This window comes from Oryctolagus cuniculus, chromosome 3 (assembly GCF_051225735.1).
Source record: "Oryctolagus cuniculus isolate XC-2025 breed Fujian yellow rabbit chromosome 3, ASM5122573v1, whole genome shotgun sequence".
In the NCBI taxonomy this organism is placed as follows: Eukaryota; Metazoa; Chordata; class Mammalia; order Lagomorpha; family Leporidae; genus Oryctolagus; species Oryctolagus cuniculus.
The window spans coordinates 75,291,602-75,310,260 of record NC_142869.1 but is presented as its reverse complement, the minus strand read 5'-3'; the positions used below and the strand labels follow the sequence as shown (position 1 = coordinate 75,310,260).

Below are 18,659 nucleotides of genomic sequence, written 5' to 3'. Positions count from 1 at the left end.
TGCTCTACCCAATATCATCCAACTAGAATGCCAAAACGGGGATTTGCACACATATATACTTTTTATTACACATGTATTCTTTCTATTATATACCATTACCTTTTCCTTCAGACTTCATACAACACACAAACTGGCAAGATTTTGTCCATGGTTAGTTTTTTCTCTCTTTAAGCCTATTCCTATTTCCTTCAAATCATTTAGTTGTTTTCATGCTTGTGTATTGGAACTCGTGCATTGGTATCAGCATGGATTTGATACACAGACTAGATGGATCAAACAATATATTTATATAACAAATATATACTTTTTAGATAATAGAAGCAGAAAAGCTAGAAATGTTTTTGAATTTTTATTTCGTGCAAAGAACCTGACTATGGAGGATAAAAAGATCCACAATTTTGGCTCAGGTATTGAGGTTCCTGCAATCCCCATGGAAGATCCAGATTGAGTTCTCAGCTTCTAGTTTTGGTCTGGTCCACTACTGGCTATTCCAAACATTTGCAGAGTGAACCAGCAGATGGAAGGGTATGAGTGCTATCTCTCCCTAACAATCAAATAAACTTAACAAATAACAAATAATTTTTTTAAAGCCCATGCTTTTATTTTAGTCTTCTGTAGCAAGGGTACTTGTGATGAAACCATTTCAAAATATGTGTCCTAAGCTGAACTACTTCTTCATTTTGAAACACTTGTAAAAATCACTATTGACTTTCCAAGTAGTACTGTAGGCATATGCATACTATTTTTTCCCAAGTTTTTACATGAACAATAAGGGCTGTTATTTTTGGCAGGAGGTACGGTATAGCTTGTTGGACATAATTCACATTTTGGGGGGTTAAGAGGTGGGAAGAACGATTGAAATAATGGCGTACCCTATACAACGAAAACAGTCTCACAAACAGAAAACTTGAAGGCTGAACACATTTACCTTCTATATGCTTACCAAGTTTCCTACTGCAAGCACATTATTGAAATGTTCTGTCATTGGATAGTGCTCCATGGCCATGAAAAGAGTGTTTAAGACAATGCAGATGGTGATGGCCAGGTCAACAAATGGGTCCATCACGACCAGGTTGACAATGTGTTTCACTTTTAACCAGTACGGAGAACAGTCCCATATTAAGAATATATTGGAAAATTTATACCAACATGGTGGGCATTTCTGCCTGGATTCTTCAAGCTCTAGATTTAAAAATATAAAAATAACCACCAAAAGACATATTTTATAAATACATTTAAAAAATTTATTTCTGATCTACTAGACTTATTTTTAGTAATCAACACATTTCCATTTGTTACTAAGTGAAGCTGATTTGCATTTGATAAAACAAACCAGCAAAGAAAACCACAGAGGCAGCCATTTGGCCTAGCCATTAAGCCACCTGTTAAGATTTCTGCCTCCTGTGTCTTAGTGCCTTAGTTCTAATCCTGGCTCCGCTCTACTCTCAGCTTTCTGGTAATGTGAACTATGAGAGGCTGAAGGTAATGACTCAAGTAGTTGGGTCCCTACCAGCCATGTGAGAGATCAGGATTGAGTTCCCAGGTCCTGGCTTCTGATTAGTCCTGTCCAAGCTGTTTCAGATAATTAGGGAATGAAGCAGTGGGTAGCACTGCCTCTCTGTCTCCTTCTCTCTCTGTCTCACGAATAAAATAAATTTAAAATAATCAAAGAATTTACTATAGACTCCCAAAGATATTTCATTAGCCATCCACATAGAGCAGCAGTAGCAAAGAATAGCTTTTTCTCTTATGCATTGATACCATGGCTCAGCACTTATTAAGTGAGTGGTCTCTTAAATGAAGTCTCAGTGAGAATGTGGTTTGAGATAATGCAGATACTGTCAGTAAGTCTGTGTTAGTGACTGGCTATGTTGTCAAACTAAGGTCAGAAGAGTTAGGGAAGGAACTGAGGGGAGCTAAGAATCATCTTCTTAAGAATATTTAGGATGCGGTAGATAGAGCTTATGCTGCTGAAGTTCTAAGCTAAACAGAACCGTATGACTAATACGATTAGAAGCCTCTAATAGAAATGCTTTGTTACACATTTTCAAAGAGTTTTCAAGTAGAATATTCTTTACAGACCCACGCCATTTAGTTTAAATAAATTTTCTAAAGCTGCTGGAATATGTTAATATAAATAATAACTTTAATAACATCTATTACTTTGTCACTAGAATGCATTGTTTTCAAATCATAAACAGAGATGTTTGTCTAAAATGAAATAATGTAGGCTTAGTAAAATAACTGGAATGGAAAAATAGAATTTGTTACAAACCTTCCACTGTATTTGTTAGGATGCTGGCTATGCTCATTGCTCTTTGCCTTTGGGAAGGATCTTCCAGAAAGTCCATGGAAACGTGGAAAGAACTTGACCTTCTCTTTCTCATTTCAGTTTCAGTGGTTGTTCCCTGTAAAGAAATTGCTAATGCATTAATGATTAACTTGAGCAATATGATAAGCAAAGAACCAAATGGTAGCACAGTGAGTTTCATGAAACACATGCACCATGCACTGTCATACTTAATTGGGGATGGCAGATATTGCTGACTTATTGTATCATTAACCTGGAATGTTCAAACTGTTAACCATTTAGTCTTCAGAAAAATGGTTTACTTTAACTCTCTGACTTCATAATTTTATGAAATATTTTTGATATAGTTAACAAGTCTCTCAGCAAGTACATGTAATAGTAATCCTTATTTCTGAGTGAAAAATATAAATCTGATAATTTAATTAGTCACAAAAGTGATCAAGGCTTTTGCTTTTTGAGAAGGTAGCCATTTATTTTTCAAGAAATACTAATGATTGAACACACTTAGCTGCCATCTCATTTTCTGGGTACCAAATGTGAACAGGCTTGACAACACAACTCATACGTTAAAGATAAAACATGCATGTTGCATGGACAACAGTTTCATCCAGGGTATCAAAGCAATAAGTCATCTAATTGTGACTTAATCATGCCTCATCATGCTGATATATTTCCAAGTGAGTGAACAATCTAAAAAGGCAGCATCTGTTTAGAAATTCCTCATCTGGGTGTACAAACATAAACATACCTTTGTATACAGACAATTATTTTATCTGTGTGTATTCATAATTTTCTTATGTCTCTTCATTTAGATTAGTTTTAAGAAGACCTATATCAGCATTGTTTTTAGTAAGACACAAATGAGTACTAGAAATTTTAAGCTAACAATGAAATTATCTATTTAAGCACAGTGTTTTCAAAAATCTAAACTAAAGCAGAGATATATTGAATAATCTGTTGGAAAGATTTATTATACACCCTTTACACTTAAACATAAGGATCATTTATTTAATTCTATACAAAGTCTTAGAGTATGTCCTGCTGTTTAAATTCCAAGTGGGTATATAGCAAATCCTCCAACTGGAGTCAGGAATTATTGTGCCTAATCTTTAGCATATTCAATACATAAATGCATTCAGGTTTGTGCAGGAGAGTGTGGAAGTTTTAAGTATTAGTTGGTTAGTCGCTTAAAGGTGTTACAAGATGCAGGTGCATTCACAGCTTGACCAACCAGGAATCATTCTCAAGAGTTCCATTCTGTAGAAACACTGGCTGGTGCAGCAAAAATGGGCCAGCCATGCCTAAACTATTTAAAACATCCTTACATTGTCATCAGTAGCTGGCTTATCTATTATCACCTCTGGCAGAAGCTGTCCAACAGGCGATGTAGGAACTGAAGGTCCACCAACCAAGGAAACCACACCATTGCAATCCACACTGCTGTGCATCTTCCCATTCGCTGGAAACACCGCCAACATCCGGGATGACCTACTGGTCTGACTGAGGTTACTGTTGCGGCGCTCTCCGTGACGTCGGGGCACAAACAAGGAGTCTCTCCGGCTTTCATTATCCTCAAAGGTGCTGTGTTCATCATCAGCAAAGTCGTTCTCAGAACCCACATCCTTTGCCCGTCCTCTGAAGCTGAATAGGCTTGTTCTGCTATTTCTCCTTGGAGAAAATAGGGAGCCACGGATGCTCAACAATGACTAAGAGTTTGAGAAAAGCAACAAAAAGTAAAACCACATTAACATGGCTCTTTTCAGTGTACTTCAGCTTTGCAATATTAAGTGAAAGAAATTTCAGCAGTCATAAAAGATTGTGGTTCATTCTTTTTGATAAACATTCTCATTCTATGTGCACTCAGATTGTTTGTTTTGTAAAAGATTTATAGCTCTTAAGATTAAGAAATGAGAAGTCAGATTGCAAGCTAACAATACTGCAAAACAAAATAAACCCTGACACACCCTTAATCAAGTTCAAAAGAAGCAACCCTGGTATACTGCTATGGACAACATAAACCTTCTTTGAACACTGGTGATAGACCTAAACAAGGCCACACTGTTTTCAATGCTCTTTCCTTTCAAGGAATTCACAAATTACTCTAGTTCATTATTCTCAAATCACTTCAATTATCATTCATTTCTTGCCTATAAGGCACAGTGTTTCTGTTTTTTTTTAAGAGCACAATGTTTATTAAACTTCAGACTTCTGAAATTCAGAGTGATGTGCTTTTCAACATGGTGTATCATAACTAATATTTTCAAAAGCAGGCATGATGGTTTATAAAGAAATCGTGGGAGATAAGCAAGGTAAAACCATAACAAGAGGACCTTATTGATCAGCTAGGTCCAGAGCCAATTTTTGTTAAAAGATCTGAGCATCAGAAAGATTAAATATCATTGGTTGCAAACAAGTACCATCAGGCAGTCTCAGAACAAAAATCCTGGTTTCTTGACTTTCATCTCAAGCCCATTTCAATTATTTTAAGATGTAGACTCACAAAAATCTACAATAAAATGTTCTTGTAACTATGTGGTGAGGGGATAGGTTTAACTATGATAAAAATGGTAGTCAATGCAGTTGATGAAAATTCATGGGTCCTTCCTAGTTTTCATCCATAAACTCAGCATAGCCATACCTGGTGTGGGGAAGAGTACCTCTTTTCATAGGTCAATCGGTTCCCTTCAATGGAGAAGCGAAAGCCTTTCCTTCTGATGCTGTCTTCAGATTCAGATTTCTGGAATTCGTCCTCATCTTTCTCTTCCCCACCAGACTGCTCCTTCTGTTTTCTTTTCTTCCTGCGATTTCTTCTTTCCTTTGCACTCTTGGAACTCAACTTGGAGGCTTCAGAGGAGCTATCCGAGAGTCTGCCTGCTGCACTGGGCTCTCTGGAATGCTCTGAGGCCGTGGTAGCTGCTGCCTGCTACATTGAGGAAAAGCAGCTTCAGCTTGGCAGTGGCTGGCTTAACTATTATCTTTCACTAAAACAATGCAAGCATTTGCATGGCATTTAGGAAATACATTTAGCTGACAGAAGCTGGTAGGAGATGCTCATACAGAAGATGCTCTGCAAAAGTAAGGGGAGGGGGTTCTTTCCTAACAGAGGCTCTCAGAAATAATTTTGCTTTCCCCATAGTAACATTTATTATGTCTGTGTCATGCTTCACAGACCACAGATTAAAAAGTATCCACTGGGCATTGACAAGAACATAAATTCTTATTACTTTCTGAGATTTGATTTTCTCTAAAAATTGGTATTTAATTAACATTGCTTTTTTTTCTCTAAAAAAGAAACTGGAGCATAGATGAAAAGCTGACAAGTTACTTGAGGTCATAGCCAGAGGTAAGGAAGTGAGATGAAAACCTGAAGTCCTCAAATTTGTCGATGGTTCACAATCCCTTCCTCATCTTTCCATGATATTCTCTCTATCCAGTAGAACAGGGGACCAATAGTTTCCTGCTAAGGAAGACAACCTGCCCAATTCTCCAAAAACTGCCTCCACCATTTTTAATTATGCACTGGTTCTTACTGGCCATGTGGGTAAGGAATAAAACAATGCTCTTTGATTACAGCTTGTACTGGTACTAAGTTGGCATGTTTTAATGATTATCATTGCTCCCCACATACCCAAATTTCCAAAGCAACTTCATTTGTTTGTATTTAGTAAAGACAATGAGTTTGTATGCTAAAAAGGAAGAGTTATGGAAAAATAGGAGTAGTAGGAGGGCTTTTTACAATTTTTTTGTGCTGTGAGCAGTGACGTTTCACTATAAGAACAAGAAATCCCTCTTGGACATCCTGATCTGCATAAGATTCACGATGTTCATATACATATTGGATACCACTGTATCAGAAAACATTATTTGATTACTTCCTTATAATGACAGGTAAGCAATCACAATAAAGGCCAACATATTTTTGGTTAAAGGAAGAATGAGACTATTTATAAGAACCAGATGAACATTTTTGTGTATAATAAACAATGCATCTTTTAAACAGTAAAAATCATTTCCTTAGGATCTTCTTCTAATGCCAATATACTCAGAGGTTTTTCACCTGAGCAGACCCCAAAAATCATGTTTTATCTTTAATTCTGATAATCTTAAAAAGATTAAAATACCAGGAAAGTTTTTATTTTGTGGTTACTATTATAAAGATGATAATTCAATAGTATCCTTAAATGAAACTAAACAAAATAAAAATACAGAAATCCTTAATACTTTTCCATATCACCAGTTTTCTTAGGTTTTGTCACATACTTATGTCTCTCACTTTCTCTCCAGTATTTTAGTAACAATCAAAACAATAGAAAAGTTTGGCACTGTGAAACAGGGCATCCTTGATTTGATGAATTTACCTGAGCTGCCTCTTGTTGCTTTTTTAACTGTTCAAGCATCTGCTGAAACTCAGCTTCTTTCTGCTCAGCCTCTTCCAGTGTTGCCTGATTCTGCTCCTCATAGGCCATGGCCACCACAGCCAGGATCAGGTTTATCAGGTAGAATGAGCCCAAGAAAATGACCAGCACAAAAAATATCATGTATGTTTTTCCAGCAGCACGTAATGTCTGTAAAAATGAAGATCAGAATTGCTTTTCAGTATTATTTCACTAACTGGTGGCTTAAACTCTCAACTTAGCCTAGTGTCTTGTAGAACTCTGATAGAAATAATAACATTGGTAACAACTTTCCCTGCCTCTTTCATAGACTGTTTCTTTAATTCAGTCTCTTCCTTTGCCCCAACTGAAATATTCATGCTCTGATTTCTTAAAGGGAATTCTTGGATTCACTAAGAATGAAACAGAGTCGATAAAATACCACAAAGACCTCAGTCAAAGAGGTGATGTTCGGTGACCATGTTGGCAAAACTCACAGTTATCTTTCTACATCTGCATCTGCTCTTTCATTTTTACCACCACCCACCTGAGAAAGCATACTTGAGGGGTGAGACTGAGGGGAGATTGTTCTTTCATTTAGCCAGTCTGTGTCTGAGAAGGGTAGTGAAGTGGATTTGCCTCAGGGATCAAATGGAAAGAATGTCATCACTCTACTTAATATGGGTTATCATCAATAGCATAGGGGAGCTCACGTCTCTGGATTTCAACTTCTGTTCTTTTCATTATGTTGTGCTGAGGTTTGGATTTCACAGCTCACTTTGTAATGCTTATAGACTTCTACTTAAATATTGTATGTGTCTCCTCAGAATCTTACCAGCTGGTAAAGATTTTCCCAAAAGTCCTGAGTCATCAGTCGAAACAAGGATAAAAAAGCCCAGCTGAAGGTATCAAAACTTGTGTAGCCATAATTGGGGTTTCTACCAGCTTTTACACACATGTAGCCTTCTGGACATTGGCTGTAAATGAGGAAAAGAAAAGATTACAAGACATTCAGTTGTCTTTCTCTTCCGATAGTATCCTACACTTATCACATTATCTAGCCAGGAAGGTTTGCCATTTCAAAAGAAGAAAGTAACATAAATAGTAACTAACACATTTTTTGACATTTGATATAATTATTTTATTGGCCATGTGGTGTCATCATTGAAATGTGGCACAGAATTTCTAATAACATTTCAAAATACTGTTTTCTATTGACAATTAGCATTTCAAAGTATCTCCATTTATTTTTTTCTGCTCTGGAGTCTCCAGAATTAAGTCATTCCCCCATATACTTGCCTAAAAGAAAGAGCAGTATATTTAAAATCATTTTGTCTCATTGTATAAAACATCAATGCTTACCTAATATTTAAAATGTTCATTTAAAATATTCATGAAAATACATAGTAAAAGATAATACATATTTTATTAAATTTTGAAGACCTCTCATAATCTCATACTTACAAATTACCTTTATTACAGAAAATTAATATGAATAATTAGTTGGCTATCATCTATCAGTTTCTACAAAGAGAGAAAAGATACAGATACAGCACATTTAAAAAAATTGTAGAAAATAAAGATAACTGCATTTGCGGCTGGCATTGTGATGTAGCAGGTAAAGCCACCACCTATGACTCTGGCATCCTATATGGGCAACAATTCATGGCCCAGTTGCTCCAATTCCAATCCAGCTCCCTGCTAATGGCCTAGGAAAGACCATCCATGTGGAAGACCAGGAAGAAGCTCCTGGCTCCTGGCTTCAGCCTGGCCCAGTGCTGGCTGTTACAATCATCTAGGGAGTGAACCAGTGGATGGAAGATCTTTCTCTGTCTCTCCCATTCTCTCTGTAATTCTGACTTTCAAAATAAATAAATAAACTTTAAAAATAAAGATAAATGCATTTGATGCAAATATTTTGAAATTCATGCATTTTTTATAACACACATTTCTCTGAACTTTTTGCAAACTCCTAATTAAGTGTCTATATACACACAAATACACAAACACATACAAATTGTTGGCTTACCCTGCGTCAGAGCTATTTCCACATAGTAATGCATCCAAAACACCCTCCAGGAAATAATGATATCCTATTTAAAAAGAGAAAGCCATAAGATAACATCTTGCACTGTTAAGAGTTCTGAAATGAGAACATTCTGAATGTCTGGTCCTACTTATAGATTCATTGAGCAATTTTAGATCTTTTATTTAATTCATATAATTCTTTTACTTAATTCATTCAAACAAACAAGTGTTTCTTCCTTCTCCCAATGCTATTTATTATATTAAGGGGATTAGAAATAGTGCAAATTATTTACTCACTACCAAGGTAAAATAAGTGATGGTTACAGTACTAAGATAACATTTTAAAAAGAAATCAGTATTTTCCCACCAACCTGATGAATTAAAAAATTTCATTCAACTCTCTCTCTCTCTCTTCCTCTCCGTTTCCTGACCTCTGTCTCTGTCTCTGTCTCTGTCTCTCTCTCTCTTATGCTCTCCTTCTCCCTCTTTTCCTTCTTTGCTCCTTCCCTCCAGTCTGTTAAGTTTCCCCCAATAAACTCTTTCCCTTACTCTGGTGTTTGGTGTGTTTTGTGGCGGCCTTACGTTGGTGCCGTGACTCAGATCCAGGCTCCCCCAGTGACTTTGCTCTCCCTTTGGGGATCTCTGAGCTGCTCTGGGGTCCTGGATTTCTGCCAGTCACGAAACACACCCTTGGAACACCTTCCACAGCACTGACGAACACTCCGTGATCTCCATCCCCACACCGACCTTCCAAATTCTGAGTGTCTGTTTAAGTGTTTACAGGAGGTGATAATGGAACAAACCAAGGCATTCAGCAACCAGGCAGTCAACCAAATACTGCTACAGGGATATACTCAGCTCTCTACCCATGAGATAGCTGCTTGAGACAATGCCCCATGCCAGCGAAGAGTACCTCCTGGCCCCATGTCAGCAGGAAGTAGCTCTAAAGACAGATCATTGTCCCTCTACCCGTCCTGGACTTTTGGGACTAATCCTGCTTTTACAATTCCTGCTTTATAAAAAACATAAGGGGTGAATGTTAGTAAAATGGTGCAGTCTTATCTATGGCGTGATCTACACCCTGACACCATCCAAGGCTCTAGCCCCCCCCCCCCCCATTGCAGGGAGCTATCTGGCCCAACCACCAGTGTCAGCCCCACCCCCATCCTAATGGGGTTCCCCTCCTACTTCCCTGTTTGCCCCCCAGGGCAAAGTTTTAAAGGGACCTGTTCCTGAACACATGGCTCTCACACTTTTCTCTCTCTCTCTCTCTCTCTCTCTCTCCTTTTTCTCTCCATCTCCTGACCTCTGTCTCTATCTCTCTCCCTTATGCTCTGCTTCTTCCTCTTTTCCTTCTTTGCCCCTTCCCTCCAGTCTGTCAAGTTTCCCCCAATAAACTCTTTCCTTTAAGAAAAATTCATTCAGTAAAAATAGGTGATAAGAACAGAGATTTCTTTGCTTTCTCAAAATAGTCACATATTTCAAAATGAAAGGTTTATATATTTTCTGGTCTGCTACATTTGAACTCCATAAAATTTCTAAAATTAGTCATAATTTATATTCTATACACTTTGAGAATATAATATAGTCAGCTTACAGTGAAAGACACATAAATCATATCAACTATGAAAATAAAAGAGATTTTAAAATCTTAAATACCAAAGCTGAAATAATTACTAATTGGTAAACATTATACTATCTCAAAGGTTTCTGTTTCTGAGAAACTCCTAGACTTATTTTTTAAATTCATTTATTTATTTGAGAGAAAGAGAGACAGGGGTAGACAAATAGAGATATTCCATCCACTGATTTGCTCCTGACACTGTTGGATCAAGCTGAATCCAGGAAATCAGAATACAACCTAGGTCCCACACATGGTTGGCAGAGGCCCAAGTTCTTGAGCCAGCATCTGCTGGCTCTCAGGGTGTGCAATACAGGAAACTGGAATCAAGAGCAGAGCTGGGACTAAGGGGTGTCCTAACCACTGCACCAAACCACTATGCAAACTCCTGCCTCTCCGTGGTTTCTTCAAATGTCCTGTGGCAGTGTCAATTTTCTTTGCATTTTTCCTTCATATTTCCTCTTTCCTTTCCACTGAGGATTGGCATAAGTAAGAATTCACCCTTCACTATGTGCAAATACATACATTGTCATCACACTCATTTACTTATATTGTAATTATTTGCTTATAAATATTATTCCTCCTTGAAAGTCACAAGCATCAATTACTCCTATTTTACTAGTGTTTGAAACCTGGTAGCCTTTCAATAAAGTGCACTGAATGACCGAGCAAATGGATGACAAAACAAACAAATAAAACTCATGAGATTAACTAATATGCTGGAATAGATAAGGAAAAATATTTCTTGGGTGTTACATGTTTATTCCATGCATTGTTTTGTAAAAACCACACAGAACCACTTAAGGGCACATATCATTTTATTTCTAAATATGCTGATTTCCTTGAAATAGAAAAATTGACAGGGTTTCTTAATTTGCAGTTAAAAAGTAAAAGGACTATAATTTCTTTTTGATGGTTCATAATTATAAATGAAGATTTGTCCATTAAATTCAATAATGTAAGACTCTTGACCTGAAGAAAACACAAATTTCCAGTCATAAAAATTTTTAAAATTTTAATGAATTTAATTTTCTGTCACTTTCAAAGACCAATCATTTTGCTTATATTTACATTTGGTTGAAAATAACCTTTTTCAACAAATGGGATATTATTAGGGGAAATTGTTGTGATTGTAAATACAAACAAACCCCAGATTTCAGGAGTTGGTGACAGCAGTGGGCTTATGGTATCCTATGCAGCGAGTAGGGGATATCCATGCATTGCTCTAACACTTGCTATTCTTAATCAAAGGCACTTTTCTTTATTTAGAGATTTACAACTGTTGTAAACTATTTGTTAGCATATCTAAATATTATGGAAGAGTGAATCTGTACTAATATAAGGTACATTCCTGATCTATAACTATAGAAAGACATTGATAGTTCCTTAATTTTTTATCATGCTTTCATTACTTTAGTTATCAAAATAATAGTAATTTTTTATGATTAACCTTACTTGTCCTACACAGTCACTGAAGTTTTTTCATTTCTTTTTCAAAGTATTGCTCATCACTTTAAAATAACAAAGACATAGCACATAGACATTCAAGCACATCGAGAGCCTAAGTTTTTTGTGTTCATTATTTTTCCTTTAAAAGGATGTTTTTTCCCATGAATCATGTTCTAATTCTTCCTGCTTTTGAAATATTGCTACTAGCAGATATTAATATTAAAGAAAACAGGAAAAATATTATTTGTATTGACACTTAAAGAGAGGCTATTAAGATAATGATTTTTCCACCATTTTAGACTCTTTAAATGTTTGACTATTTTTGTAAACTCTTGAATTTAAGATAAACTGATTCCCATAACCTTTCTGATTTATCTGAGCATTTCTACTACTCTATCCTAAATCTTAATTGACTGTAAATTTTGACCTTTGATGTCATACTACTTTCCAAATATAAGAATAATATATATCTTTAGATCTCACTTGAGTTCCATAAAATAACATAATAATCTAAACCAGAACATCCTGAAGCATATGTTATCATCGCTGTTTTCCTCAACAGCCTGTACAGTTTCTAGTACTTTGTAAAAGTACTTTAGAACATAAAGGAAATTTCATACATTTCATCTGCTTTGATAACAACAATTATTATAGGAAGAATGTACAGCAACAAAAGAGCTTAGAAAAATTCTTATTGGATGAATTCACCTGCCTACCAAGTGAAGCAAGAGAAAGTGGTATTCAGGAATCAAAATTAGAATAATTATCACTAAAATAATTAAGTGTGTATGTTAACCAACAATGACGTAAATAACAAAATTCTTTAAAAATAGTCACATATAAATGATCTATATTTAAATTCTAGGGGAAAGAAACACCAAGTAAAAGGTAATTTTAAGTATTTTTAAATGGTTTGATTAGGTCATTTTCCAAGAAATCACCATCTGTTAGATGATTATTTTTAGTTTTCTGATTCCTAGATAGACAGCAGGTCAACAATGAAATGAATAGACATATATAACAATTCTTACTTGTATCTTGAATGTATGATTTCCAGTCAAACTCAAAGACAGTTTCATTGACAATTGTGCCATTGTTATCCACAGTAATATTCTTCTCTATACTATGTTCCTCCAGGGAAGCATTGGTGGGAGGCCACTGTATACACTTATTCCTCAGGTTGCCCATGAATAGCTGCAGCCCTATTAGAGCAAACACGCTCAGACAGAACACAGTCAGGATCATGACATCCGAGAGCTTCTTCACCGACTGGATCAGGGCCCCCACGATGGTCTTCAGTCCTGAAGGAAAGAAATCTATTACTATGAAGACTTAACATATCAGAAAAAAAGAGCTCTGCACAATTTTCTTAAAAACATAGACTCCACTGTTAAACCCCCAAATTTTTGCAATGCTAGTGCAAAAGCAACCCTTCACAGAAGGCTAGGGCTTACAAAGATGATGATCCAAACAATAAGACAAAAATCCAAGTATCCCATTTTGTGCACAGAAAATAATGAGAAGTTCAGGGTGTACACAGAGCTTATATTAGAAAAAATGGTTTGACTTTCCACTTAAAAAAAGATTTATTTATTTGTTAATCAGAGCTACAGAGAGTGAGGGAGAGACAGAGAGGGACAAACAGAGAAAAAGAGAGAGCGAGAGCTTTCAACAGCTGGTCCATCCCCAAGATGGCTACAATGGCCAGGACTGAGTTAGGCCAAAGCAATGATCCAGAAGCTTCTTTCTGGTCTCCTGTGTGGATGCAGGGGCCAAATACTCGGGCCATCTTCTGCTGATTTTTCCAGGCCATTAGCAGGAAGCTAGATTGGAAATGGAGCAGCTAGGACAAGAACTAGCACCCATTTGGGATGCCAGCATCGCAGGTAGGAAATTTACCCACAGCACCACAATGCCAGCTCCTGTATTTCCACTTTTTGTAATTGAAGCTTGCTCTACATTTTCATTAGGATCAGTTGTTAGTTTTGTAACAAATTACCTTAATAAATATTTTTAAGTCTTGCTATACAATTAGGACAGTTTGGCTATAAAGCCAGAGGTGGTTTAGAGTATAATTATACTTTAAGATATACTTCATGCACTCTTATGAAGTTATACTGTTTTTCGTTATCTTGTTCCCTTGTATTTTGTCAGCAAATGACTTACAAGATTTGCATTGTGTATACATAATCATCAATGGCTACAATTAATAATAAAACATAGATTGGTAGATTCAAAGGACAACAAAACCTTGGTAAAAGTGGCATGATAAAAAAAATGACAATGCTAAGAACAAATCACACAGAATGCTTTTTACAGAGTCTCCTGCAAAAAACTGTTAAATTCCAAGTTTTGTTGAGACAAAAATAATTTTCTGTGAAACACTTGTTTTAATGAATCTCAATTTTCTTTAATACTGAACATCAAAACAAAGAAAGTGACTCTAAAAAAACATGTTGAGACAGCTTAGGTATTTATCTGAGCTCTCACCTGGAATGACTGAAATTGTTTTCAATGCTCGGAGAACCCTGAATGTTCTCAACGCTGAGACATTGCCCAGGTCCACAAACTCTGTCACGTATCTGTAATGGGGGTTCACACACAAACACAGTAACAGAAAACAGAGAAAGAGCTGTTGGGACAAGGACCTTGTGCTTTCCACAAATCACATCTTACCTGGAACTATAGAAATAGTTTCCAAAGTTCTCAAGACTCTGTAAATGCGAACAGTTGAAAAACTGCCTAATTTTACAAATTCTGTAACATCCCTAGAGAATTAAATCACAATTATTATGCTGTTTGCTTGTGTATTTTGCAAAGTTCTCTTCAATTATTTTAAATGATTAATATTGTAAATGGCAAACAAGTAATTAGACGCCATCACACTGGCTTAATTCACTAATTTAAGGCCATTAACTAAATGTAAACTTCATAAAGTATACATCCCTGCTGCCATTTTTGAAAGCAATGTAATCAAAGTATTTACAAATAGTAAATACAAAGTATTTACTTTTTTTAAGTAAAAAGAAAATAAACATTGGTTATAGTTTTATTTATAGCTTTATTTAGAGTTTCAGTAGGAAAAAAAATGAAATCTCCCAATAGAAATTTAAGTATGAAAAGGCAAATTGCCCTTTATTCACAAGATAAGATTTTGCTCCCCCTACTTTTAAATGAAAGGTAAAATAAGGATATTACTTTATGGAGGGCCATTCCTGCCTTTTCCATCCCTGCTATTTTTATCTCAAGAAACAGAAGACCCAATATGTACTCTTTGAGCCGTGGCCAGAGTGCATGATGAAGGATGAGCTCATCTTATCCCATATGAAATGAGGACCAAATTGGCAGTGTCTGGAGACCTACATGTAACAGTGTCCCTCTCCTCCTCCTTTCTACCACAATAAACCTGCAAAAGGCTAGGAAAGTTTGCTCCTAAAGGGAGGATGAGGGCTAGTGGTGCTGGTCCACCTTCCTGCACACTCTGCTTTGCACCTGCTCTTGAATGGCATCCCATTATTTTTCTGGGTCTCTTCCTTGGTAATTTTAACACTACAAAAAGAATGGGAATGCAGAATTTGTTCATGTTACTGAGCATATAAGAATATGAGATAAAGCAAGAGGTTTATGTTCAGGTTAAGAAAGAGATGCAGAAAATGAAAAAGCAAAAGAACAGAGAAGATAGAAAAGAAGTCAGAAGAAAAATCGAAGCAGAGAATGTGCTTAAGTCTGAAAAATCAATCTGCTGATGAAATAAAAATTTAATATTAAAACACAATATAGAAAACATAATTTGTCAAATATATTCTCTTTTCCTGTTATTTTATTTGTCAAAGTCTTTTGATGTTAGCAGTTGTATATTTTCAATTATTTTATCAAATCAATAAAAGAGTATGTAGAATGTGTAGTATGGGTAAGCTCAGTGAAATTTGTGAGGCCTATGAAATTATTTGTGGCTATAATTAAAAAAACACTTTCAGAGATTTATTATAAATATATTTGTGCTGTTATACTGGACTGTGGGAATGTTGGAAGTACGAAATACATGAAATTTCCTGGCAGATATTTACATTATGTGAAAAGTGTAGTCTCAACTATTACAAGCCTTCATGAAACATGGAAATGCCATTTAGACCACCATTGTGCTAAACCAAAATCCATACCTTACATGGATAAATCACACAGAAATATTCTACAGTTAAAGCAACTCTGTTCTTTAAAAACATAAACACATATAGCAAACCAAACTATATTCTCCTTTGAAGTTTCAAAAGGAGATACTTACGCAAATGTGATGACAGTAAAATCAAGCCAGTTCCATGGATCCCGAAGGAAAGTAAAATCTTCTAAACAGAAACCCCTTGCAATAATTTTTATAAGTGATTCAAAAGTGTATATTCCTGTGAAGGTGTACCTGAAACAAGCATCCAGACATAACTGATTAGGCAATAGTTTCCCTTCGTAGCATATCAACTTCTTATCCTTAAGTCAGAGGGCCAGAAGAATACTAGAAAAAGAACTTGGGCAGGCTGATTTTATTCTTCTAGAAACAAAATATAGCCCTAAATTTAAATTCACCCTGACGCATGAAGAATTGGCTTTAAAGTACTGTAAGAGCAGTGTGAACTGCTCATGCCACTTAAACCTGTGCAGCGACTGTCTGAAATGTCTTGCACTTGACAAAAAAGAATGGAGCATCTTGAGAATTACCCAGCAAGTTCACAGGATTCAGTAGTTAGTCAGTAACAACACTGAAGAAATATAAAATGATTTTCTTTTAGAAAGCAAAGAAGAAAATCTAAATTTCAAAGATGCTTTAAGAAGAAGACAAGACAAATTGCAAGTGTTGTTCTCCCTTTCTGTGAGCTGGGTGAACTCACTTGGAAAAAAGATTGGATTAAAATCAAAGTGGTTATCTTCAAGTTATAAGAGGAGAAAATTTAATTTGGAATGATATCTTGTGATAATTCAGAAACTTAGATGTTTCCAAAGTTCAGATATTCTGTTCACAAGTTAAGGTCTAGAAAGTAGCAAAAAAATCACAGAAGCTGGAGTATTAGAAGACCTTTGGGGCCTCAAATATTAACTGCAGTATGTTAGTGAATTTTTGAATAAATTTTAGTTTTTTTTTTTCCTGAAACTTGTTTATTTCCTTATTGAATACAACCTAGAAATATCTGAGAAGGCAAGAGGCTCTTGGGGATACCTCTGTAGTTGTTAAAACAGTCAGCAGCACAGATTAATAGGAATTACATTATAAGCACTGTGACCAGGTATAGCAGTGATTAACAGAGTAGCCCCAGCTCTAGATACCACAGATTGGACCTCTCTGCCTGCACAGGTATCCCAAGAACAGAGAGCATCAATGCAGTTAGTAATGCATCTGCTTTTGGAAAGTGCTACCCAAACTCTTCAGTTAACCTTTAGTGTACTGAATCTTCAAGTTCTACAATCTCAAAATTTTAGATTTTATTTCAGCCAATTTTTTATGGTCATGTTTGAAGCTGATATAGACCTGACATGAAGTGGATATGCCTAGGAGAAATGAAAATTTTGTGAGATCAATTTTGCCTTCTCATGGAATGTGTAACTTTCCTTTTTCAACTTAGTAAATTCATCTGGAATTTAACTGGAGCCAACGTTTATCATATTGGCTCTGTTGTGCAATTGCTTTAACCATATTTACTATAGACGCTGTAGATCCTGAAGGAAAAGTGATGAAGGTGCAAGTATGATGTATTTCTGGTGACCACTATGTCCAGGTAAAAGAGAGAGATTAGATGTGACACCAGCAGGCTTTAGAACAATGAATATCATCATTGGGTCTAGAAATTGCTTTAATAAAAATGGTTTTCAGTTTTATTTTGAGGATAAGTTAAGACAGATTTTCAAAATCCAATGTATATTTATATATACATTCATATTTGCATATAATATTTAAACTATAAACTGAACTTACTCTACATTCTTTGTCCAGTCGGGAGGGTTACTCATAGTCATAAACACACAGTTCGTCAAAATGGTGCACATAATTAGCATGCTGAATAATGTAGACTATTGTTAAGGAACACACAAAATAACCAAACCCAAGTCTTTTATTAAATAAAGCTAAGAATGAAAAACCTGAGCTTCTATTCAGTAAGAACTTGGTGATAAATACATTGTGTACAAGTCATCTAATCCCTATATTTTATTTTCTCCACCTGTAAAATAACCTCACCTTCACAGAGAATTTGTTTAGATTAAATTAGATGGTGTATGATAAAGCATTATATCAGTGTAAGGTGTTGTTTTTCAGTTACTATTAAATCAGTATATTTACCTCCCAGAGAATTTTAATGGGAAGACAGTGTTTGAGTCACATTGAATGCACACTTTTTGTAGAGAAAGCAGTGACTTAAACTAATTAAGGTGACTGCAATAGTTAGTTATTGATCAAGGGCACATATGTGCAATATTGTAATGTCTTGAACACATGTTATCTAATATAAAAAATGTAGTTCAAAGTGCAGCATGGTGTGAAGTGTTGGGTTTCTCTATTCTCACAAATATTACACAAGTACACAGTGAATACTCGTGAAAGTTAATACTGTGAACATAATTAAAATTTGACATAGCAAAGTGACATAGGGCATGTCTTTCAGGCTCTCTGTATCACTGAACCTCCCTGTGTCTCTACCCACTTTTATATAATGAGGCAAATAATGTACAGATTTTGAAGTGCAAATTAAATGAGCTAATACACATGAACTATTTGGAACTGAACCTGCATATTAGTCAGTATGCTCTGTGTCAGCTGAAACAAATGAACAAGTCGTAAATAATTATGGAGCCGAAAAGGACCTTAAAAAACAACTGAACTTATCACTATATTTTAGAA

At 35.7% G+C, this 18,659-nt stretch overlaps 1 protein-coding gene across 7 annotated transcripts in view; it reads right to left on the bottom strand.

The window, feature by feature from the left end:
* The window catches only part of LOC100009591 (sodium channel protein type 1 subunit alpha), a 161,567-nt gene that overhangs the window by 42,202 nt on the left and 100,706 nt on the right, over positions 1-18,659 (bottom strand). For 6 of the 7 annotated variants that reach the window (XM_051848547.3, XM_089329073.1, XM_089329074.1 and 3 more), the window contains 11 exons: positions 17,739-17,829; positions 16,065-16,193; positions 14,273-14,364; positions 12,814-13,083; positions 8,714-8,777; positions 7,520-7,661; positions 6,670-6,876; positions 4,950-5,234; positions 3,637-4,017; positions 2,276-2,408; positions 944-1,182 (listed from right to left, as the gene is read on the bottom strand). In XM_051848547.3, coding sequence (XP_051704507.1) covers positions 944-1,182; positions 2,276-2,408; positions 3,637-4,017; positions 4,950-5,234; positions 6,670-6,876; positions 7,520-7,661; positions 8,714-8,777; positions 12,814-13,083; positions 14,273-14,364; positions 16,065-16,193; positions 17,739-17,829 — 2,033 coding nt within the window. The remainder of the gene's footprint in view (positions 1-943; positions 1,183-2,275; positions 2,409-3,636; positions 4,018-4,949; positions 5,235-6,669; positions 6,877-7,519; positions 7,662-8,713; positions 8,778-12,813; positions 13,084-14,272; positions 14,365-16,064; positions 16,194-17,738; positions 17,830-18,659) is intronic. The other variant, XM_051848548.3, reaches the window with a different exon arrangement.